General features: G+C 47.7%; 1 protein-coding gene across 4 annotated transcripts in view; it reads left to right on the plus strand.

The window, feature by feature from the left end:
* The first annotated feature begins 1445 nt into the window (after positions 1 to 1445).
* The window catches only part of LOC118785448 (plakophilin-4-like), a 76985-nt gene continuing 53453 nt past the window's right edge, over positions 1446 to 24977 (plus strand). For all 4 annotated transcript variants that reach the window (XM_036540086.1, XM_036540088.1, XM_036540087.1 and 1 more), the window contains exons 1-2: positions 1446 to 1614; positions 22614 to 22741. In XM_036540086.1, coding sequence (XP_036395979.1) covers positions 22619 to 22741 — 123 coding nt within the window. In that variant the 5' untranslated portion in view covers positions 1446 to 1614; positions 22614 to 22618. The remainder of the gene's footprint in view (positions 1615 to 22613; positions 22742 to 24977) is intronic.

The raw sequence follows: 24977 nt of genomic DNA on the forward strand, positions 1-24977 counted from the left end.
TCTCATCACGAATTTATGGCACGAATTATGGGAATTTATGAAATACTATGCAGCTGCAGAAAAAGTTGGTGGGTTATGGGTAGATCTGATACCCACCATGCCCCGGGCTTGAATTCTCGCTGTTGAGCTGTTGCTGTGTCCTCAATCCAAGAAATCGTACATTAGTATGTTATGATCAGAGTTTCAAAGATCAGCTCTACAGGTGAATCTCTGGAGGCGATTTCACTAATTTGACCTAGACCTGTGGTTTTAGTCTGGAAATACACATTCACAGTGCAGTAAGAACTATAAATGCAATTTCAGATTCATGACTGGACAACTTATACAACTGCTGAACAATTTTATACGACTGTGTTACGTCATTTAAAGACCATGTGTTACAGGTCTTTCCTTTAATGACAGGTGACAGATAAAAACCTGTTTCAGCTTGAGTTGACCTTCCCATTACCTCGGTGCTGGTGAGCTATACCTCCATGTTTAATGACCCCCTTGCCATAGGAAGGATAATTGCCCCGTGCACTCGGCAGACCCCCTCGGGGGGTAAAGATTTTATAGCCCCGCCCCCCTCTCTGTAATCATGATGAAAGGATTTGGGTTGCTGACGGAGCACTTCTACCAGTGACACACAGGTAGACATGCCTCTTCTCATTATAAATTTGGCAAAGGCAGTAAATACTTGCGCGTTTGAAGCCGCCGGAGACGGACACCGTGTGCAGGAATCTGCGCTTTAAAATCATTGATCTATTGAACTATGCAATACGCACTTGTGTTTGGGTTTTAGTGTGCGACCCCCGCCCCCGTTTTAAAAAATAAGTAAAATACGAAAAAAAAAATTGTCTGGCTTTCAACCCCGTCCACAATTAAGCTGCCTGTGTAGCTAAACAGGTGGCTGATATTTTACAGGATTTCCCTGTCTGCATGCTAATTCCGCTCAAAGTGCATCCCGATCAGCACTGTAAGCTCTTAACAGAACATCAAAAGGGGCATGCAAGGTAGTGGCTTACAAATTAAATTTAAATCCAACTCTCTCTCCGTATTTGTTTTTTTTTTAACATTCCGCTTAAATACATTCCACTTCGACTTTTTAACCTTTGAATCGTAAGTACATAGTGTTGCTGTAGGTGGAGCATGTGTAGCACACGTATCACGGATACTGTATATAGCGTCCGGATAATTTACACATGGATCCTGTGCGAGGCTACCGTAAAGTACCGTGTTAATGATACGCCATTTAATTATCTTATTATGGCTTCCCTCTTCGCGCAAACCCTGTTGGTTGACAAAATTTGTAACCAAGGAAACAGAGATTTCCCCTTTCATTGGTCAAATTTACAATAAGACCCTCCAATGAAAATCCCAACTTCTTCGCCAATGCCCAATGGAGTCAGGAGCTGCAAAGCCACGGCTGGGTGACGTCATACATCCTCATACTCCTGAGTGGAAGCGCCGCGGAGAGCAGCAACCTCGCCTCCAACCATGGAGACGAGTTAGCCTGATGTACGTGCGGGACAAGGTCAGGGTTTCTATGAGAACTATTCGCTGAACGGTGAAGCTTTATCTTCCGATGGAGTTCTTCGTCAGATCACACAGCCTGCGATAGAATTCCTCCTCACGGTAAGGACTGGTTTGATTTTTTAAAAAATTACGGCAAACTACTCCAGCATCTACCTTGCTAGTTCTTATGGTACGCGTGTACCTCGTACGCCGTTCTCGTACTTAGCTACAGTTTCCTTTGGATAGTTTCCATTCGGCTAGATTGCCTGTTGGGCACATTTGCAGAAACCGAAACGTTTTGCTTAGCCGGTGGACGCACGGGTCGAAGATCCTAACGCGAGCGATCTTTCCCGTGTGACTTAGCTAGCTAACGTTACCGCAACACCTTTGAGAGACCTTCACTGTGGCGTCTGACATGTAATGATGCATGTTCATCTCTTCTGATGGCAACTTTGAACGCGCTCAAGGTGCGTCGAGGGCAGTTTTCCGATTGGACTGTTTCTAGTTATTTCGGAATCGGTAACGGTTACATTGTAACACTGACGGACAGATCGCAGTGTTACCGAAGTAAATGCAGAGACAGGTGTGTTGTGCAGGAATCTGAAGAATGTTACAGTCTGTAGGGGCGGGGAAAACACGCTTACCCCATGATTTGTCTGCATTACCCGAGAGGGTCTATGATGGTTTATGATTTTTAAATATTTACAGTGTTAATCCTGGTACTCTATTGCAGGGGACACTGTGTGATACCCATGTAGAAATATGTATCCTCATGCTAATCGTCAAATCAGCGGTGTAACCACGGACTGTCATTAGCCTGTAACTTATTTTGTAGATCGCAGACATACGCGCACACGTTATACATTTGTGGTCTAACGTATATATTTGCGCTTTGAGACTGCCCAATGCTGGAAAATTCAGCGTAATTGCACTCTTCTGCGTGGTAAGGATCCAGCCCTCATCTGACTGGTAGCTGGCTCGCCACGGATTAGTGCCTGGAATGGCTTTTCTTAAAAGTTTGAGAGTTCCTTTTTGTGTGTGGCGGGGGGGAATGCATCTAGATTTTACTGCCTTTTCTATCGTTTTAGATGTATTTTTTAAACCACTCAGACTCGCCAAATTTGCGCCCTGGTCTGAGGTTTACCCAACCCCAGGCGTAAGAACGAAAGCAGCGCATGTTTGGACACATTGGGGGAGACGCCTGTTGAGCGCTAAGGCGTGTCGATTTACATCGGAAACGGCGCTGCCTTCGCCCAGCGGGACCTCGGTTCGCTCCACTTAAAAAAGGGAGATTTTAGCCTGGCTGTGCGTTTTTAGCCAACACTTTCAGAAATTAAGCTTTATCGCTGACTTGTTCGGCGAAACGCCCCAGTTTTGCCGACGGAGCACAAAAATGGGCCGATTATTCGGAAATTCTCAGCTTTGGGTTGGGTGTTTCCACGGCTTTCCAAGACAGTCTGAAAGTAGTTAGATTTATTTTGCTCCTAAACCTATCTGATGGTAACATTTCACGTGGAAGAGCATAAAATTTGATTGCTTGATCCCCTGGAAGCTGCTTTCAGTCGAGAAGTAAAACTCAGAGATTTAAATAATAATGATAAATAATGTCATGCTTTTTAAGCAAAATGCTGAGCATGTTGCTGTGATTCTTGGATAAATTAAGTATTTTTGTGACTAAATGCTGTGCAGATTTGCATATTAAATAATCTCAACTATTTTTATGTCAAAATGTCATCAAGTTTGTAGGTTTTTGTAGGTTTTATTCATTTATTAATTAGCAAACAGTTTTTGAGATAAATTGAGAAGACACTAGATAGGTGTTGCAAATGTTGGTTTCCTTTGCACAGGTCATGTCTGCATTCAAGGCATGACAAATAGTCCATTGATGCTGTATTAAGGACAGCACATCTGACTTGCTGTGGGAATGCTGTTTTTTCAATGAAAATTCCTGTGAATCCTTTAGAAAGTTTAAAAGGTACCTCTCCAGCCAAAATGTGGCCTTTGAGCACAACTCCTGACTCCGTGTGCCGGTCCGCGAGGGTGCGTTACAGCAGGGCTTGCTGCTGAAGACGTCCTGCTCTGCAGCACTTTGGCCTATGCCCAGAAAAACCAGGAACAGGACCATCCAGTCAGTGCAGATAAAAACAGGGGTGAAATGGTTAAGATGGTGGTGATTCATTTCTTAATGCTTGGAAAGGCAGATCTGGCTGGCTGGCCTGGGGGGGGGGGGTTGCACAGCGCAGCGATGCTCAGAGGACACGCCACCGTATGGCACTGGAAGAGGGGGGTGGGCGTGTTCCTGGTCCGATCCAACTGTAACGAGGCCAGGGCTGCACCTCCGGCACGGAGCTGGCGGTCCGAGTCCCGCCGCACGGCACCAACCCCGCCATCGTGTACAGCGCAGCCCGGCGGCTCGAGCAGGCAGCGCTGTTACGAAACCCGAGACCTTTTTTTATCCCTTTAATCCCTTGTTTCACATTTCACCTGGGCACAGACATGAAGTATGAATCGGCGCAGAGGATGTCCCACAGGTTTCTGGGCCAGTTTTGGGATCTTTCTTTCGTTTTTACAGGGAAAACGACTTAAGGTTTTTTCTTTTGTTTTCTCTGAGATGAGTCACAGGCTATGATCCCTTCATTATTCTGTCAACAGAGAGTACTGCACCCTTTACTATTATGAGCAAAAGAGAAGTGGAACAGTTTTTTGGGGGGTTTCATTTCGCATAACGTGATGTAATTTGCATCACACGCTCTGTTTTTCAACATGTCCCTATCAGACGCTCAAATCTTCTGTTGACCTATTTGCATTATATTCTGTTTTAACCGTATCCAGGGGGGCATAACCTTTTACAGCTGGAATAACTGGCACGGTGAACTTTTATCTGCTGGGATTAAGAGGCCTTGCCTGTCAGACGGCATGCAGGGCTCATTCCACAGCTGTCTCAACTGCGTTCATTAAGATGCGTTTTCCAATAGAGCCTTCCTGGTCAGGGCCCGTAATTAACAGGCATTCGATAAACCTCCTTGGCTCCATTTCAGTGATAATTCGACATTTTGCACGGTCAAGCGGAAAGGCTGGAAGGCTTCTTCTGAAGCAAATGTCAGTGTTGGTGCAACATTTAGAAGATATGGGCTGAAGCCTGACGTTTTCAGTGATTCGGCGTTCTGCTCCACAATGCAACTCAACAGGCCCAAGCACTTTATTAAAAGGCTTCGATTTTCGCCCGGGTCAAGGTTCTGTGGGAAGCTCTGTAAAGAGCAGGTCACTGTTTGCATAGTGTCACACTAATCCTACACTGATGTCCACACAGACATTAGTCACAGAGGGAACACGGGTGTTAAATTCTCCCTTTGACCCGGTGTATAGTTACAGTGGGTGTGTAAGCCGTGGAAGGCTAGTGAACAGTTTTCCACTCCAGCTTTTGTCTGACTGGTTCTGCCAGGTGCGGATACTCTGTGGTTTCCACTGATCCTTTCCTGATTCTCTCCCCGGTTTAGCCTGTTGTGACTCTCTGTGTGTGGACCTGGTCGTCTGCCTCTTAAGCAATGTAGATTATGTATCTGGAGGGAAATATGAATGATATATTTTGTTTTGTGTTGATATTTCTGGAAGGAGATTTCACTTGTGTTGACATCTCTGAGTGTAGATCCCGCGCGTGTTGTTATTCCTGTGTGTATGTATTGTGTGCCTGTGGGGCGCTCCCTTGCACAGAGCAGTGGATCTCTGTGGCTGAGTGAGCATGCACCTCGTGAAACTCGTTACTCTCCGCCAGCCTGTCTGCACCAGCTGACATCTATTGAAGGAATTCACTTAAATCACCGAGATTTCGCATGCGGCCGGGGCTCTGCATTGGGCCAGAATTCCCTGAAACAAACACCTCTTTGTGGAGCGTCCGGGGATGGTCCCGACGTGCGTGCGGCACCGTGCGGTAGACAACAGCGCTAGCCTCGGTGTGTGAGGTAGGGGATGAAGCAAAGGTGAGGTTCAACAGCAGTGCCACATCAGTAATGAGTGTCATTGTATCCCTCTTCAAGGGCACACTGTCCTCCCAGACCTGTTTCACTGCTGCACTTTCGGTGTCGTTAATTAATCGGCTGCCATGTTCTGCTCCTTGTGTGAGGTATTTCAGCATTAGATGAAGAAAGCATCGCTTGTCTGGCTGAAACAAATGTTGCTTTTTACCCCTCTGTCTCAGAAGCCTGCACATGCCCAGTTTGTGATGTGTCTTTTTTTTAAATCTTGTTTTATCAGCTGATTTCGATGAACAGGATGTGACATCATTTGAACAGTGCACCGGTCAGAAGTCCTTCCTGGGTTTTGTTTTTGTCTGTAAGCACACACACTGTCTACTGCATGGCTGAGCTGACGGTGACCTTATGATGAAGTTCGATTCATATGAAATGGGTACTTTTCCTTGTGCTTTCAAATGCCAGTATTTCGGCGATAATCCCCCCTTTTTTAATGGAATTTAAAATGTGCACATTGCTCTTTGGGGAGGCACGGTGTGTTGGGCGGAATCAGAGTGACTAATGCTGTTCTCTCCCACGGCTGCCACCCAAACCTGGAGAGAAGTCGCTTGTAAACGGTGATAAACGGTTTCAAAGTTCAGTCTTCATAATGTGAATTGTAGGTGCAGTTGCATTTGTCCATGGTAATTGCATGACACGCCGAGCTGGAGCCGCACTGTGCGTTGCGACTGTTTCACATGGAATTAGTCAGAGACTTCATTGTGTTGGGGATGTGTTAGGAGTGGGTGTCCCGATGCATCACATCCATTTCGGGTCAGTGGAGCTAGCCATTCATATGAACTGGAGTGGCTGTTCCTTAACTGTGAGACAAGGAGCATCCTATCCAGTTCTAATGTTTGAGGCCCTATAGCAGTCCAAGGTTTAAACCCCTGCTAGGTTAATTGCTGTTGATCTGTAGAGTTTCGGAGGCTTCACTTTCCACAAAGCCTGACATCGTCACCCAATTCATCAAGGCAGCTGCGCAGGGTGAATTTAAAAGTCAAATGGGCAAACAGTTTCTCTGTGTAAGGCAAGTGTAAATCATGTTTTTTAATGATCCCCTGTTGTGCTCTTTTGTTCTTTCTTTACACTTCCAGGCTCCCATTAAGCAGGCATTTAGATCTCCTGCAAACAAGTCCTGTGTCTGGCTCCCTCCAGTCATTAGGGCCTGTAGGGAAGCATGCCTTTTCATTCAGTCTTTTCAGGGACAGAGCAGTGAATGTAAATACTACCTGCAAAGGATAAGGCATGCTTTCAGTGTCAGTGATTGCATTAAAGAGCCATTTTAAAATGATAAGGTAAGCTTTCAATTTCAAAGATTGCCTGAAAGAGCCATTTAAAAAACGAGCCATTTTCATATCGTGCAAGACCCAAGGATTAGGGAATTGGAACTCCATCAAGATTCTGCTTGTGTCACGTTCTGTGAAGAGCGACCAGCCAATCCCAAACTGCGAGGTGCCCACACACAGAACCACATGGGAGTCTCTGTCCATTGCTTAATGTGACAGTGGGCGTGTCCGTAAACAGGTACTTATCTTTACGACCTGGGGTATACGAGGCGTTTTTGTTCTTGCCCAATAGAACCCGTGTTAGGTAATAAGCCCTGTCATGATTACCACCTCGAAGTCTCCCACAGGATATAGCGGTAAAGTAAGATGCCCTTAAAACAATGACCCAGTCACTGAAATTTAATGGGTCTGAAAAAGGTCTTTCTCATTCACAGAAGGCCAGCTGCTACAGATACAGGTAGAATGTACAGAGCAAAGTGTTTTTGAGTTTTACACTGGAAAAAAGTGAGATTGTAGCCTATAGCTTTCCTCCCCTGACAGTTATGGCACTATGCTAGCTTGTCACCTCAGAGGAGACTTTGAGCCATTCATAATTATGTTTGATCACTTTCCATTAAATTTCTATTATTTTTTTCTTTTAAATCTTTTAAATTATTTTCCTCATTCGGTCTGAAGATAATGAGTTTGTTCCTCAGTATAACTACAAGTTGTGGTCTCCAGAGAAGTACAGCCTATTCTGTTCCCATTTCATCACTAGGATGGTTTTGTCTAGTCAGCTAACCAATGCGCTAGGCTAAAATGAGGTGCATTTCATGCTTGAAAAACTGCAACAGGGGGTTTAGTTTTGAGGGAAGTAAAGATGTACAATGCTGCCAATGCATAGGACCTGGCCCGAAAAAATCAGAAAGGCGACACTCAACCACAGTCAGTTCATTGGGATTGGGTAATATAGAAACAGAATCCCAGTCTAACATGAGCTGGCCATTAAGCTCTGAACATGATAAATGCCGCAACATATGGATTTTGAGAAGGCGAGGCACATCCATGCCTTAGAAATTAGGTTAGTCCCTTATTTATTTAAATATGCTGCCATGGTTACGGGTGGTGGGGGTGAGGCGGGGGGCGGGTGGCATTTTTGGTTAGGTAATTCATTGCTGATTTCACTGGATGGGGAGATATGTTTCTGAAAGGGCTCATTCCTGAGCGGACGGTCGCATCCTGGGCTGTGGGAGATAACGCGCAGCACAAAGCGTGTCAGCTCTTTGGAAGATTAGCCGGACAATGGATTTTTGTGCGGTGAAACAGCCCTCCTCGGTGCAGTCATGCCGCGGCTGAATTGGGCGGCCGCATTGGAACGCCGTTCTCCCAGCCTCACCGGCGCTGAAAGGACAGGCGCGTTTTATTACCGCCAGCTCTGTACGTGAGACCGTTGCTGCTGTAGCATAGTGGCGAGGCTCAGAGCTCGTACCTGAGAGGTTGCAGGTTTGATTGCCCACTATGGCACTGCTACCTTACCCTTGGGCAAGGTAATTGTCTCAGTAAATATCCAGGTGTATGAATGGACAATGTGTAATGATTGTCAAGGTGGGGAAATCTCTTCCCTCTGTGGTGGAGATGATAGGGAGTCAGATGACTCACGCCGCCATCAGCGCTGAGCTGGGCATGGCGTAGGGTGACTTGACAGGATGTGATGCGTGATGGGTCCCGGTGCCTCACGCCGTTTCCGTTCCCCACCTTTATCACACGGCCTTGATCTGTTTATCATACATTTACAGCTTCTTAAAGCGGTTTCTCTCTGTACAGCACGCCTGGGACTAATAATCATTTCCTCCTGTTGGAGTCATCTCCTCAGGGGCGTGTGAGGTGCTGAACTCGAGAGGCGAAAGTAGGCCGGGCACCCAAACAGGTCTACAAGCGGCACTGAGAGCGCTAATGTCCTCAGGAGCTGCTTGAGTGAACGGTCCTTTCCTTTCCAGTGCTGTTACTTGCTCTCATCCTGTACCTCATTAAAACCCGGCCTCCGCTCTCCTCTGGTGTTTTCACTTACATGTGAAATACTTTCCCATAAAACTCAGCAGCAGAGATACCCGTGGCGGCCCTCTGTTACGGCCTGCTGCCGGTGATCGAAACCCTGCCCGCCGGTCGCCGTGAACCTGCGGAGTGAGTAACGGGTAACGATACGAGCACGTTAATGTGAAGAGGAAAGCTGAGGGGAAAAGGAGGCTTTGATTTCAAACTGGGCGAGCTCTGAGGAACAGAAGGGTCAGTACTGCTGATCAGTGCTTGATTAGCGGTTAGCGCTGGGCTCACATTGAGATGAAGCTTCGCCGTTAATTAAGGGACATAACCTTAATTGCTTTAGAAAAGGCTAATATTTAAATGAGAGTGAATAGTGAAATTACATTATTGTCATAGCGGACAATCTTATCCAGAGCGACTGGGTAGATTCCAATCTGTACATGTTATGCATTTATACAGCTGAATATTTACTGAGGCAATTCTTGGTTAAGTACCTTGCCCAGGGGTATTTAATAATAAAGGAAAAACTAAGGAAAATGTTGAAGTGTTGTCCAGAGCGGCTTACATAAGTTACAGTTTTTACATGTTATCCATTTATAGAGCCAAGGCAATTCTGGGTTAAGTACCTTGCCCAAAGGTACCGCAGCAGTGCTCCAGCAGGGAATCGAACCAGCAACCTTTCAGTTACAAGCCCTGCTCCTTACAACTATGCTACACTGCCACCTGTGCAAGTGTGTATGATTAAGTTTATTTGGGTAAGAGTATCTGTAGAGCAAAGCAGCTGAAAACTTGCAGCAGGTGGGGAGAGTGCAGGGCATCAGGGCAGGACTGTGCTAGCGATGTGTCAAGCACAGAGGACCTCAGCAGGAATTCTTTCCTCATCCTCACATACTTTCCAGCTAGTAAGCAGAACCCCAAATAACCTGTAATTTAGGTTGCTCTCTCAGTGCTCTAAGATGGTGACATGTTAAAAAAAAAAAGTATAAAGTCAGTTATGACTGCCGTGCTAAGGGTCATATACATATATATAAAGCACCAGGCGGTGGCCATGTTAAAGGGCTGTTGGCAGGAGAGGGGCTCGTATCGTCCCGTTTGTGTGCTCTCCCCCTGCAGCGCGCTCGGCCAAACCCTGCCTGAATTTACACAGCCTCACAGCTGCACATTCCTCCCTCTGTGTTGTTGATACAAAGGAAATATTTTGCTCCCCTAAGACCGATAACATGAAATGGCGGGTATTTATGAAAAGCTAAATGTGCTGCCGAAACAAAGCGCTTTCTGTTGAGACGTAAAAACGCAGGGGGGGGGAGTGAACACGCAGCTCACTCCCCCCCCCTTTTTTTTGTTCTCGGCCCGGCGTAGTTTTTATAGCACCAGCCCTCTCAGCAGATTGGAAATGCAATGTGGCGGTTATGCTTCTGGGCTTAGAACCAGAAGGTTGCCTGGTTGATTCCTAGATGAGGCACTGCTGAGTAAGACTGAATTGCATAGGTATTATATAGGTCTAGATCATTTCTGTTGGTGTTTCGGTTGGAGTGTATATTGTTGCACCTTTTAGGAATCTGTCTCTTCCCTGGATTTACCCTTGTTATTGGGATTAGTGTGTTATTGTTGTTAGTGTGATGATGATCACTCTCTAGGTTGTGGGGCAATTTTATGTGCGGACATTTTCCCGTGTTTCACATTCCATCCAAGAGTTGCAAAGTGTGTCATGCCCTCCGGCAGTCATATCTGCAAGTTTTTTTAATGCTTTTTTTCCTTGTTTCGCAACACTGTTTTGGAATCACCAGTTCTCTCACCGCAACAACCTCTGGAATCGCACGCGCGCACACTCTCACGTGTTCCTCCCATACACTCCCATGCAGCCAACAGCTGTTGTTTTGCCACTGTAAGTACTGCTGCAGACTATAGTGGAGTGGGTGCGCATTGGAGAATAGACACTACTCCACTGATGTCATCCATGCAACTTGTAGTCGCCTGATGAATTGTAGGGTGAGTTAAACAGCCAGTATATCCTCCCCTGCCCCTGCTGTGGGCTCTCAGTCACCGTCAGTTGATCACACAGCAGGGATTGCACCCGGGACGTGGATCTCAGGTTGCACTCAGGGCCAGCTTTAATCACTGAGCCACTCGGCAGCATTACTGTCCTGGTGGGTGTGATTTCTGATTCAGTGAACCCCCTGGCTTCTCTGCTCCTGTTCCTCCACACACAGCTCCTGTCTGAGGAGGGGACTCTGAGGAGAGGTGAGGCGTCTTTTAAGGGTGCTTTGGGCGGTCGGTACTGGCCTCTTTCAGTATGTAGCGCATGGAAATGGAGCGTAACATCAGGCTCAGAGACCCCATGAATAGCGCATTATGAGCAGAGCTGGGCATCAGTTGGACGGCTCACTCAAGCTGCTCACTGTACCAGCCAGAGCTGCACTCGGTCTTATATTTTGTGTTATATTCTGTCTTTTCTTGTGCCTGTTTCTGACCAAAGATAATCTCCTTATTTAAATCTGATATTTTCCCCATGTTGTTACCTCCTGGAGGAATTCTGTGCCTCATTCAAAGGTTCAAAAAAAAAAAAAATGAAGAGTTTGTCCTTGGCAAGGTTGTGTACATCGCCACTGTACAGTGGGAATGTCCGGTTCAGAATGACAGTTTGGCCGAACGGCCTGCCAGTCAAGGCCTCCGTGCCCGATGCAACTTTGCAGAGGTCACCTGACTGAAACATATTAGCCATGGAGGAAGAGCTCCGTGTTTTTTCTCAGTGTGAATCGAGCGCGCGTCACCCGGGTTGCATGTGTTAGACATTCACTCGATTGAGCTGTTCTGGGAGGAGGGCTTGAGTCGTTTTGGCTCCTGGTTAAGGTCGTCCGTGATGACTCTCTCTTCACCGCGAAAGCGCCGTGAGGGCCGCGCTTCGCGGATTCGATGTGACAGCGCATTAGTGTTTACGGAAGGGAAAAATTGAAAGTTATGAATAACAGATGATAGAACGTAGAAGCCTGTTAGACGGATACCGTACCATCATTTCTGGCTGGGCTACTCTGGAGATGCATTGTGCTACAGCCAGGTTGGCCTGGACAGGTCATGGACATGGTTTGAACAGTGAATATTGTGTCACAGAGGCATGCTGTTAAAACATTTGGTAAAGGCAGCAGTTGTTTGAAGGCCTGTGATGTTTTTCTAGCTGGAATATGAAGGCCAGCAGATGTAAGGACAGGGACCAAGGATGCACATTGTGTAAAGGAGATAAATGGGAAAATGTTGACATTCTACATTGTCCTCATTTAGCAGACGACTTACAAAGGTTACAGTTTTTATGTTATCCATTTATACAGCCGAGGCAATTCTTGGTTAAGTACCTTGCCAAAGGGTACAGCAGCAATGCAGTAACTGGGAATTGAACCAACAACCCTTAGGTAACAAGCCCTGCTCCTTACCACTGCTACACTGCCATTTTATCAGCAAAAAGGGTTCATAAGGAAGGTCAGTCCTCATCAGGTCATGAATATAGAAGGAAGCAAAAACAGCATATATATAAGCAAGGGAGACTGATGCCTTAACAAGCTGAGAATCAGTGGGAGCCAGCCCTACTGCGACAGGCATTTTATTGAAAATTTTCACCACACCATTATTTTTATGAGAAATGCCATCCTGTGTTGAGAGGTGTGAGTGAAAGCCTTCTTTGTGCTGTAATTATCATTAACAGCAGTGTTATTTGAATGAAAGACTCTGCGTCCCTCTCTCTCAGCCGTGCTCCGGAGCACTGCAGTATGTCATAATTACTGTTAATATCAGCCGTCGAGATGGGGGGGGGGGGGGGGGCGTGTTCTCCCCTCTCTCTCTGTGGTCCCCCCCAGTGACATTCACATTTTACACACTGCTTCATGTTCTCTGCAGTCTCTGCACCCCCCCCCCCCCCGCAGGGACTGAAGTGAACAAGTGTGGGGGTGGGATTTGGCCTTCACAGTGCCCTTCTCCCACTGCCCCCTCCCCACACCTCCTGGGGGGGTAGTGCTTTTTTTTTTTGCTTTGTCGTGCCAAGGTTTGACACTCCTCTGGGCAGAACGCACTAGCAGGCCGCCCTTAAGCTCCTCAGTGTGACTCTGTGCTTTAAATTGTTCAGCGTGCGGTTGCGTCCGGCCGGTGCACAGGGTGCAAGCTTTGGTCTAACGTTGATTTTCTTCATTATTTGCAGTAAGAAAGGTTAGGCCCAGTGGTGTTGTGGGTAAAACAAAAAAAAAAAGGTCGTGACCACATAAAATATAAAAGTCTACATTTTGGAATAAGAAGAATTATTCAGACGTTGGGGTTTGTGTCGTATGTGTAGAGTCTGCAGAAATGCGGCTCTTTTCTTGGAACGGAAGGCCTGAGTTTGCTGTAGCTGTGTTTTTGCTGTGGGCGAGTGTACTCACAGCATCTCTCTCAGCGCTGTTTTGAGGAAAGTAATGAAACAGCTTTGTTCGAAATTGATTCCAAGACGTGGTAGTAGATTGATATGAACTCGCTCTAATTACCTTGCCTTGTGCAAGTTCTCGATGAAATGACACTGCTCTATCAACTGCAGCTCATTTGTTCATGAAACAAGTATTGCTGCTGTTGTTCATAAGGGAGGGTGATAGGACTACTTGCAGGTACAAACACTCTGCTTTTTTTCCTTCTGAACACGCTGTTTTATTGGATAAAGAGCTGTGAGCAGGTGCATGGCTTCCCTGTAGTACTTTATTAAGTCTATTTGATTTTGGGGAGATGGGATTGTATCACCATCAGAGAGTTTTCATTATAGTAACTGAGTTTCCTGTGATATCATGCAGTTTCACATCATCACAAAGCTCCTTGCCTGTATTTTATGGATGAAATGATTGTGTGGAATTGTGTGGAGTTAACCTGAAAGAGCAAACGACAGGCAGCCTCCAGGAGCATGCGAAATGAGCATCTCTGAAAAGGCTCCCAGGTTGCGGCAAACCCACCTTTGGGAGCGCTTTTGCAGAAGCGAGTCGTATTATTTCCCCAGGGTGAGCAGAGAGGATATGGGCAACTGGAAGGCTTGGAGGTTAACGGCAGTGGGATTGATTGGTGCCTGTGCACAGCGGCATTAATATCAGTGCAAAGACCACACGGGCAAAGTGACGCGCTGGAGCGTATGATGTAGCATACCTGTCCCATGAATAATGCAGGAAGAAAACACCTCACTCTAATTGCCGCCACCATCATCCTCCTTATCCGCAGAATCCCGTTTAATGAACTCGCCAGGTCTCCCTTTTGATAAACGGGCCGGGCGCTAAGCTGAGCTAAAGCTGTGCGTTGCGAGCGTGATTGATCATTTGATAGCAGACAGTTCAGATCCAGGCGTGATCGGTCTTAAATGGGCCAGCACTGAGAGGCAACGCTGTGGCACCCAGGCCATTGCACAGATAAGGCTAATCGTGCCTCAGAATAGCTGACAATCACACTTAATTCTGGTTGTTTTTTAATATTGCTGTGCTTTTTCCTTCTTTTCTCTCAGCTATTATTTTTACCTTTTCTATTGCTAGCGCTGAAACAGCTTCCCTACTGTTGCACAATGAGAGCCAGAGAATCCCACACCTTGTCCGTGAGGCAGAGTTGGAGAGAACATTGATTAAACTGAATTTACTCCCCTCTCTTCTGGAAGACTGTAATAACAGGGCACCTTTTTTCCCTTTTTTTGACACAAAGGGAGCAATGCCTAACAGCGGACTGAGATCCTCGGGATTCTCACACCTCCTGTGTTTTGTTTTCTTGACACACAAATGAGATATATTTGTTCAGGAGGAGAATCGCTGCACAGGCCTCTTGGTGTTGGGTTTCCCCTTAACAGCAGTGGGCTTTGATACTGCAGTTTATCTCTGTATGTTAAACTGATTTAACCCTGATCCTAATCATTGTGTAGGTGAGCCGCTTCATTTGAGGAAGACCTCCCTGCCCTTTTTTTTTCTCCTGGGAGTCCATGGACTACTTACTAATTACTATAGGAATTCTGGGAACAGGAACCAGGATCTCTGACTCTCTGTCAGAACTTGTAGTTGTAGACATGTTAGAAATGGTTCATAAGTACAGAGTCAATACCACAACGTCAGTGTCAACTACCTCTCCTGGCCTTATGATTGGCTAATATGAGCAGGAGCCAGAGGCAGGAGATGGGGGAGGTGCACTTCACAGAATGAGGAGAACATGGTCAGCAGGCCAGCCTTTGAAAGCACACATCTGTAGCTGAAGCAGTCATGGTTAGCCTGGGGGATTGGCATGCAAACAGCAGGCATCAAAGTTGGGCAGCTCCTCTGAGACTCACAGGTTCCAAGGTGGGCCACTGGCAGGGTGTGGGGTGAGGTGGATTGTGGGTAAGAGGGTATGTGCAGGCTGATGCTGGTGAGCTGGGCAGAAGAGGGCAGAATCTAGCATCATTCCAAAGCTTGTTCCAGTGTTATAACAGAGGGTGTAACCTCAATGACTGCAGAATTGCTCACTACTTTTCCTGCACCAGCAGAAACCCCACCTGCTCAGACTCTACCCTGGTCTGTAGAACTTGGCTTTAACCCAACTCTAGTGCCTGCTACCTGATCACTCCAACGCCTGAGTGAAATCTGATATAGCTTTTGTAGGTCATTATTTGGCACTGTAACTTAAAGTTGTAGACAGTAACCTGCTGCAGGGGAAAGAAGGAAAGTGCTTAGAGTGTGAGATCCTGCCTTCTCCAAACATTTAGCCTATTCTGCTCTCTCCCTCAGCCACTCAAAGCTGAAGGATTGTTATTTGCAATGGTAGGTTGAAGCGTAACCCGGGCTTTGTGTGCTATTGAGCTGTAGAGGCCGGCTGTGGAGATCCCCTCTGACTGAGTTCAGTGAGCTGCACTGGTCTGCCCCTCACCGCAGTTCCGGCTGGGACACATTCCTGAGCCTGCAGTTGCATCAGACTGAAAGCAAAAGCTTTTCAGCTGTCAGGGCTCCCAGAAAGTCAAACATCCGTGGCTCTGAGAAGAGCTCGTTTGCACTGTGCTTCTAAAGACACTGCCCTTGTTGACTGAGACTCAAATAGGCCAGCGCTTACGCTCACCTGACATTGAATTCGGTGAAGGGGTGTCCTTGTGGAAAGGTAACAGAGTCAAGCTAAAATGAACTTGCAATACCAGAGCGGTCACGGTGGTGTGGCTTGTGTTGTTTTGGCCTTGCTTTTCAGAGTACCTGTAGAAAGCAGGCGCAGTGGTATGGTTTTTGTTGCATTGTAGAGTACATGGAGAAAGCAGTCACACTGTTGTGGTGTGGCTTGCTGTTTAGGGTGTCCGTAAAAAGCAGTCACACTGTTGTGGTATGGCTTGCTGTTTTAGGTGTCTGTAGAAAGTAGTCACACTGTTGTGGTATGGCTTGATGTTTTAGGGTGTCTGTAGAAAGCAGTCGCAATGTTGTGGTATGGCTTGCTGTTTAGGGCGTCTGTAGAAAGCAGTCACACTGTTGTGGTATGGCTTGCTGTTTTAGGGTGTCTGTAGAAAGCAGTCGCAATGTTGTGGTATGGCTTGCTGTTTAGGGCGTCTGTAGAAAGCAGTCACACTGTTGTGGTATGGCTTGCTGTTTAGGGCATCTGTAGAAAGCAGTCACACTGTTGTGGTATGACTTGCTGTTTAGGGCATCTGTAGAAAGTAGTCACACTGTTGTGGTATGGCTTGCTGTTTTAGGGCATCTGTAGAAAGCAGTCACACTGTTGTGGTATGACTTGCTGTTTAGGGCATCTGTAGAAAGTAGTCACACTGTTGTGGTATGGCTTGCTGTTTTAGGGTGTCTGTAGAAAGCAGTCGCAATGTTGTGGCTTTGGGTTGCTGTTTAGAGTGTGTTTGTTGTTTGCTGTTTAGAGTGTGCATTACCTTCATTAATAACCAGCTAATATGGTTAACTCATTAAGCTTGCTCTTTGGGCCACTGTCTCCAGCCCTGTGCCTCTGTGTGTGGGGTGGTGTCTGCAGGTGTCATCAGGGGCCTGGTCTCACTAGCCACTCTCTAGGAAGTGTGCTGTTTTCAGCCTGTCTACCTTTTCAGACCAGCAAGCGATCAGGGTCTTTGCTTAATTACAGCCGAGGTGAAATTCCTGTGTGCTTTTTTTCGCTATTAATTTCTTAGTTGACTCTGGCTGAAATGCGATATCGATCGTGCTTAGTGAAGTCTGAAAAGGCGCAGGGAGTACAGAAGTGCCACTTTTAAATAACCGAGCCGATACGTTGTTTGAGGGATGCAATTAAGTGGCGCTGTTGTTGGGGGACCGTGCGGCCGCCGTGAACGCCTTCTCCGAGGACGGGCCGGCGCCTCACGGGGCTGTGCTCGGGTCGCTCCGTCACCGCCGCGCGGGCCGCAGCAGAACCGAGCCGCGGTTTGGAGCGAACACGGTGCCGGTGATGCGTTAGCCTGCTTAAGCAGAAACGGCTAAAAGCTTGAAGTCCCACGGGCGGTTTGAGCACAGCCCGTATTATTCCAGGCGCTGTTCTTCCTGCGGGACACTTTTCCAGACGTTCTCCCCCCTCTCTTAAAAATCGGCTGGCTTAAGGCGCTGCTGAGGGAAGTCGGGGGGGGAACTCTGCGTCGGTGTTGTGCGGGTTCGCATCGATAAGGCAGTGAGATTTACGCGGCATGCTGGTGTCAGGTTACCTTTCCCACAGAGCAGCTTCTCCTTGGCGGTGTGGATTTGGACTGTCGTCAGAGTTTAGTACATCAAGCCATCACTTCTTGGATAGTTTTTTTTTTTTTCAACCAGAGTTTGCTTCCCCAGTAGTACAGGCCAACCCTAATTATAAAAGTTTGGAATCTTTCTCTCTCTCTTTTTCTACCTTTTTCTTTGCCAGGGGAAACCCAGCCGGGTTAATTGGAAGTGTGAATTAGCCTTACGATGTAAGTGCTTTGATGTCGCTTTACCCTCCATCAAACTGGCGTTTTGTCCTTTTGACCACGGGCGGGGCGTTGTGTGACCGAGGGTCCCTGTCTGCGTTGTAATAAAAATACACAGGAACAGATGTCTGGCCTCTGCTATAGATTTCCTCCTGTCCGTCCCTGGGGACAGAGCTGACAGGGCACAGGTGGGAGTCGTGAGTAACCTGGAAATAGTTTGCCGTAAAATCAATTTCACGGTATTAGGGCACCTAAAACATGAGACAGCAATTGCCGCTTTTGAAGAAACTGGTTCATCTGAAGGTTTTTTTGTCAGTGATCAGATTTGTTTGTTCATCTTCTGAAGTCAAAATGCATCCTAGGCAGTTCTTTGTTAAAGCTTTCAGTGCCTAACCTGACTGGTTGGGGTTCGAGATCTTTGTTTTTGTACTATACTTGAATTTGTCCTTTTATGTATTTTATGTGTTGTTATGTAATACTCTCATATTCATTCAGAAATGAATTACATTTTTATCTTTCTAAACAGTTTCAACTCACTTGCATTCAGTGGCACTGGAAACACTTAGACATATCAAAATAAAGAATGTAAAATATTGTCTGCATTTCCATGTGGAAATGACGTCCCGGAGCACATCAGAGCTTTCAGTTTGCAAGCTGCTCTGTGCCCCGTTTGTAAGGCTCAGTGATACCTTCCCCAAATCTCACAGACTCACACAGTGCTGGAAAGTCAGCTGTAGATTCCAGCCTGCCGATTGGATGTCCACAGAGTGGGGCGGGGGGGGGGGCGGGGTGGGGGAGTGGGGGAGCATGGCTGAAGAATGAGGTCATCGGGTCAGGTGACCCGCTGACAGGAGGGTGGGTGGGACCAGACACAGCTGTTTCTTGGCACACCGTGCAGCCACGGGGATTTTAAACGACTTCTTAAGAGGATTTGGATCTGAGCTCCGTAATGTGATAAAGCAACCTGGGCTGGGTGGTTAGAAGCTGGCAAATGGTGTTTCCACAGTCATGGCTTTTCATTTTTCGCTCTGCGTTTAATGCAAACCTCCCCCCCCCCCCTCACCTCCCCGTGCTTTCGGATAAGTTCATACTCACTTTACAACTGCCCTGGTAAATTGCTCCTTGCTTGTGTCATGCTCCTGTACCCTAATTAATACCTGCGCATGTCTCTGTGTCATCCTAGCCTCTGGATTGCTTCCAGGTCAGTGCATACTGTCAGACCTGTTGTTGGGGGGCAGTCTGAGGCCCAGGTGTGGCCAGCCATTCACCCTGAGGGTCAGGTGGGGTAATGTCTGGGTTGGCCATTGTTATTTGCTCTTTCTATATACTCTATACTGCGTCAGCTTGCTGACAGGGCAGGTTTACATGGCTGGGGCTTCAGAGACATTGGAACAGGCCATGCTGTAGATACCGTGGAGATCTTGTGATTTGCAGGAGTCAGTTACATAATTTTGTTATGAAATTACAAAGTTGCGAGATGTTCATTGATGGATTTTTCCCTTTTTGTTTTTGTGAGATATTCTGTAATTTCCTCACAGTTCAAACCCAGGTCTCAGCTGAAGGATTCAGTTTCCACTCAAACTTGCTGGGCCACTTCAGAGCCACATATATCTACAGGGTTTCCTTCCTGAATAACATTCTCAGTTCTGCCATTACTGCTGTTCGAATGAGGGCATCAATGTGTGCTTCGAATACCGTCTCAGCCATTTAGAGTAGGACAACAAAGGAATTAATGAAGGTGGACAAAGTATGAGTTAGCCCGAGATTTGCCAATGACATTGTTTGTGCCGGTGAACGAGGAGAGGAGCTGCAGGGAGGGTTTGAAAGCTACTTTGCAGGCAAACACGAGGGAAAACTGCAATTATGTTTAATGAATGTGCCCAGAAACATGAGACTAAAACAGGGGACGAGGCGCTCGGAAGAAGGGATGAAAAGAATACATTTATTTCCAGGTGAAAGTGAGTGCCACCCTGGCATAGCAGAGTGGAGTGAGAAGAGCAGGAGTGAAAGAGAGGGCTTTTAGCGAGCAGAGAAACACGCTGCGTTTGCTCCTCTACTTAAATAAAAAAAAAGGGAGACAATCAGCGTGTTCTTCCTGGTCTGCCGTGAGGAGCAGGAAAACGGAGGCTGAAAGCCCTGGAACGTGAGCTGAGGAGAGCTCGGGGTCGAAAGGGGACCACAAGACACAGGGAAAGAGCGCACGGATTAGGACAAACCAAAGTCAAAGATATAGTAAACACGGTGGAAGGGAGGAAATGGCCTCTGGCAGGCCAGACAGAAGATTGATAAACCCAGAGACTGAAGTGGAGTGAGAGGATTGGGGGGGGGGGGACAAGATGGGCAGTGGGGTCTGTGAATTTGAAAGCAGTGTAGAAGTCACTAACGGCCAGATTCAGGGGTGGGGGGAAGAGGCCTTTGTCTAGCAGTAAACCGTCATTACATGACGATGACCATGACCGTGGCCGTGACCATGACCGTCGTTATGACCTGTTTACCACAGAAAAGACTTGCTGCATTACGTGCTGTGTTTACGATGCCAAAAACAGGCCTGCTGTCAGACATGCAGGCCGAGCGGCATGCGCGTACCGCATAGCTCTGCGCATAGCCCGCATTCTCCCCGGACCGCTGTGCAGCAGCAGCAGCAGCAGCGCGGAGCAGCCTCAGCCACCCTCTGACGGGTTCCAGGAACCCGGGAAGTCATTTCCTCATGCTGTTACTGAAACAGTTCAAATAAAGAGGCCGACATTTAAACTGTCACCCTTATTTCTCCTCTGGCAGCGTCCTCAGCCTGCCCGAATAAACCCAAGCTGCTCAAAATGCTGAAAGTGGCTGAAGAATCAATCAGTCGTTTCTGGTCGTCGAAGCAACAGAGCACAGCGCAGCAGAACTGCCCCTTTCTGTGATTTAGCTCCTTCGTTAGCGTTAGCGTCGCAGCCTGCTTTGCTCTCTCCCGGTTCGCACATGCTCGCCTCAAAGCAAGCACGCGCCGGCAAACATGCGAAGGGCTACCTGATACCCATTATGGATCCTGTAACCTTGAAACGCGCTGCCTCTATGCGGCAGCGGCGGCCAAGAATACCGCCGGGTCACATCTGCGGTCGGGCGTCCTTCAGGCATCCCACACGCAGCGTGTAACATCTTCAGAGGAACTCAGCGGGGATCCATGACTGGCATTGCAAACGCGTCTCTGCGCTGTCGTCAGGTTCTGGGGGCGAAGGCTTTGCCTCCTGTCCGGAGCGCTCCCTCCTTTCAGAGGAAAAGGGGATCGTCTCCGCGGTGCAAGGGTGCTGGGCGTTGCGTGGGGATGGAGTTGGTGAGCTGGAACCGCTATTACTTCTCTCTGTGTTTTATTGAGTTTGACTTATGTAGGCTATGCTCCGCTTGCTCTGTGGCCTTCATACCCTCTGTCTTCAGCTTTTAGGATCATATATAGAAAGTGCGTGTTGAGTTTTCGTGTGTTAAATCCTACAACGCCTTATTTGGAGTTTTCTTCAATAGGCAATGGGGAGAGCCGCTTTATTGGATGCATTGAGGAGAACTGGCTGGAGAAAGCACATCTTTATTCTCTAAAATGGCTTACTTTGCAGCATAATTAAAGTTTTCCTGCACATAACCATCTTTTTTTTTTTTCATTTGAAAACTCATTACAGCGGTCGTTAAAGAGCCTGAGCGGTTAAAAATACAACTTTCCATTTTCTGCGGTCATTAGGTAGCTGTTGAAATATAAATGGAATAATGTATTTCTTACTACATCTGGCAGAAAGGTTCCTCCACTTTCAAAACAAGGCTTGAGGATCGGGCCCAAGTGCTTTCGTAAGGTTGTTTGATTTTAAACGAACCACGCCCCCCTCAGGGCGGAGAACCAATCCCTGATCTCCACGTTGACATGCGGGGACCAATCGGAAATGAGCCACAGAGCTGACAGGGTTAATGAGCGCTTTTCCCCTGCGCTGATGATTCTGCCCTGTTTAGCCGTGCCACATGCCATCCATTATTTACTAATGTTCCGCGCAGCTTCAGAACCGCGTTATTGCGGAGAGGAAAAACACCAGTCCTGCACCAGAGCGCCTCCCACAGCCGCAGCAGAGCATTGTGGGTAGGAGAGGGCAGGCATAAAGCACGCACACGGCTGCAGCTCTTCCTGTGTCCGCCTGGGTGAGGACCCCGGTCCTGGGTGAAGACCCCGGCCCTGGGTGAAGACCCCGGTCCAGGGTGGGCCTTCTCTGCGACTGGTTTTGCTTTTGCCGTATTCAGGGAGTGGCAGCGTTATGAGGCCCAGATCTTGAAATGTGCTGCCGGCATGTGTTTGGTTTTAGCCTGCAGTCCCACGCTGTGAGCCCTGGCACACACACACACACACACACACATGATTTTGTGGTAAATTGTTTAGAGGCGCTCTCTCAAGTGCAGGTCATGTGTGATTTTAATTGGGCTTCGTGGACAGTGTGTCTGTTCATTTGCGCGTGTGTGTGTGTGTGTGTGTGTGTGTGTGTGTGTGTGTGTGTGTGTGTGTGTGTGCGTGTGTGCATGCATGTGCACATGTGCGTGCGTGTGAGAACATATGCTTGCATGCATCTGCTAACAAATTGACACAGAATACATGCCCTTAGGAAGCTCTCTTAGCAAGCATTTTTTAGTCACTAACTTGTGAATAATGACCTTAGGATGCACATGCTGGTCCCATCAGCTTGACGCATTGTTGCTTTGTGTTTAATTCATTCTACATAACCTGCCATACTAGGCACTTCTATCAATACGTGTGTGGGTCTGATGTGTATGTGTGTGTGTCTGCGTATCTGTGTGTGTGTGTGTGTGTGTGTGTGTGTGTGTGTGTGTTTGTGTGCTCTCTATGTGCTCATCCGCACGTGCGTGGGATGAGAGTGTGGTGCCCGCGAGGGGGCAGGGTGAACAGATTGTGTGCTGTGTCTCTCACAGGGGGAATGCCAGCTCCTGACCAGACCTCAGTGATGGAGGAGGGGCTGAGCATACGAGAAGGAGCCTCCGGCCACAGCATGGAGCCCGACAGCACCGCCACCAACATCCTGGCCTCCGTCAAAGAGCAGGTAGCTGTCCCTTCTGCTCCAACCTGCCCGGCTGCTTGCGGCCTCGCGCTCATTAAGGCTTTTTTCCCCTCAGCTATAGGTCATACGGAGTGACATCAAAGCCTCTCTGCCTCCTCTGATCTGATCCGCGCACAGTTTCGCATGGATTTGTCCCTTAGAAGAACCTGCTTGAGCAGACTTGTTTTGTGTTCAGATTCGCATTAGAAGTCTCTGTTTAAGCTATATTTGAGTGGCTACCAGCACATGGGCCACACAAAGAGGTGAAACCCGACACCAGTTTTGTCTGTGTTGTGTGTGTGTGTGTGTGTGTGTGTCTGTGTGTGTGTATAATATACTAAGCCATTAGGGAGGCTTTAACTGTAAACTGCTTGCTTCAATTAGCCTCACCTGAAAAATTGTTTAAGCTGTGTAAGATTTTGGCAGTGGGTGTTGCTGGCGGGGGTCATGCCAAGGTCGTGTCAGAACGAGCCTGTGAGCGTCGCTTTATCTCTCCTCAGCTGTGATGAAATGTTTGTTTTGAGATTGCGTTGTAATGACCGGAACAAGGACGTAATAATAGTGAATAATATGGGAGTAATAGGTATAATGAGCTGATTAACACTGCGTCCTGCGGTTCGGTGTGTCTCCGTTCTGCTGAAACCGAGAAGTGAGCCGGCCGCCCTGATAGGACAGCGCTGTGTCATATCCTCTCTGCTCACGCTCCTTTCCTGTGTGGCTGCTCTCCAGCTCCTCTCTGTTTACTCAGGACAACAGGAAGGAGCGCTTCGCTGGAGAGCACCTGTCCATGTAACTTCCTTTGCTGGAGTGGCTGTCTGCCGAGGCTGTCTCTCCCTCACTCTCCCTCTCTATCAATCTCTCTATCTCGATCTCTCTGTCTTTCTCCCCGTTTTTTTCCTCTCTCGTGCTGTCTCCCTCTGCCACTCTCTCTTCTTCTCTATATCTCTGTCTCTCTGTTTCTCTCTCTCTCGAGTCACAGGAGCTCACTGCCACTCTCTCTCCTCTCTCTCCCTCTCTCTTCCTCATATACACTCTCTCTCCCTCACACACACACACTCTCTCTCCCTCTCTCTCCTCTCGCCCTCGCTCTCTCTCCCACACACACACTCTCTCTCCCTCTCTCTCCTCCTCTCTCTCCCCCTCCGTCTCGGTCAGAGAGCGCGTGCGTTCGGAGTCAGGGGAGGGGAAGCCGGCCGGACTCTCGCCTCGGGAGGGGATTGCAGCCGGGGATTCTGCTCTGCTCTGTAAATTAATCCCCAGTCTGTGTTTAAATGGCTGCCGGGAGCCCAAAGGAGGGGCGGCAGCCGGTGCCACATGGAGGTCACTGCCGCTTCTAGGGGAGTATTTCTTCCCCCCCCCCCTCCGCTAGCGCAGAAAAACAAACCTACACGGGACCCCGCTGGCCCCGTCATGCCGGCCCATGCTGCGGAGGGTTGTCATGAGCTCCACCGGGGTGAGTAAATATCCTGCCTGTCCGCCGGTGTGGGGGAAAGACCCGCGCGTTACCGGGGCGAGCTCTCTCTGGCTGCGTTTGCACAGCTCTGTGGAATGCCCAAACAAGGCTGCCGTTTGCGCCTTCTCCGTTTAATGCAAGTCTCGCTTTTTTTTGGAAAGCCGTGGTTAACAGGCTGGTGTCTGTTTTGTGCTAATGGTGGGGGTTTTTTTTTTTTTGCTTCCCTGTTAGAGCTGTAAATATACTAACAGATTTGCTCCTTCTCAGAGTGCTTTGATCCCAATATTTGTGACTTGTCCATAATGGCTTATTACAAGAACAATTTCAGCTCATTACAGGGCTGTGTTATTTATTTTTCTTGCCGTGTCTCTTATTTGTTATTTTGCCATTGAAAGTTCTGCTTGTTTTGCTCTACCTCAAAAGCTTTGGAATGACCTGAACTCACTCAGTACAGTATTTGTCATGTTAAGATTTCATTTTGCTGAAGGAGACTTTTTTTAGGTCTTAGAAGGACTCTTTTTTGTCAGCTTCCACAAATAAAATGAAAGCGAAGGAACAGAAATGTACAGTGTAATTGAAGTGGCCCAAGTTGTTTTCTCTGAGTTGGGCTGTGATGAAGCTCAGTGCACTCGAATGCTTTTAGCTCACATTAGCAAGGTTATCCCTTGTGGTTATAATGCTATGCGGTGAAAAGCAATACTGTTGCTGTTGTCCCTCTCCCACTGTCAACAAACAGAAGCAATCGCTAAGAAGCCACTCTGCATTTGTTCCTCAGGTGTTTAGTCC

This window comes from Megalops cyprinoides, chromosome 11 (genome assembly GCF_013368585.1).
Source record: "Megalops cyprinoides isolate fMegCyp1 chromosome 11, fMegCyp1.pri, whole genome shotgun sequence".
In the NCBI taxonomy this organism is placed as follows: domain Eukaryota; kingdom Metazoa; phylum Chordata; class Actinopteri; order Elopiformes; family Megalopidae; genus Megalops; species Megalops cyprinoides.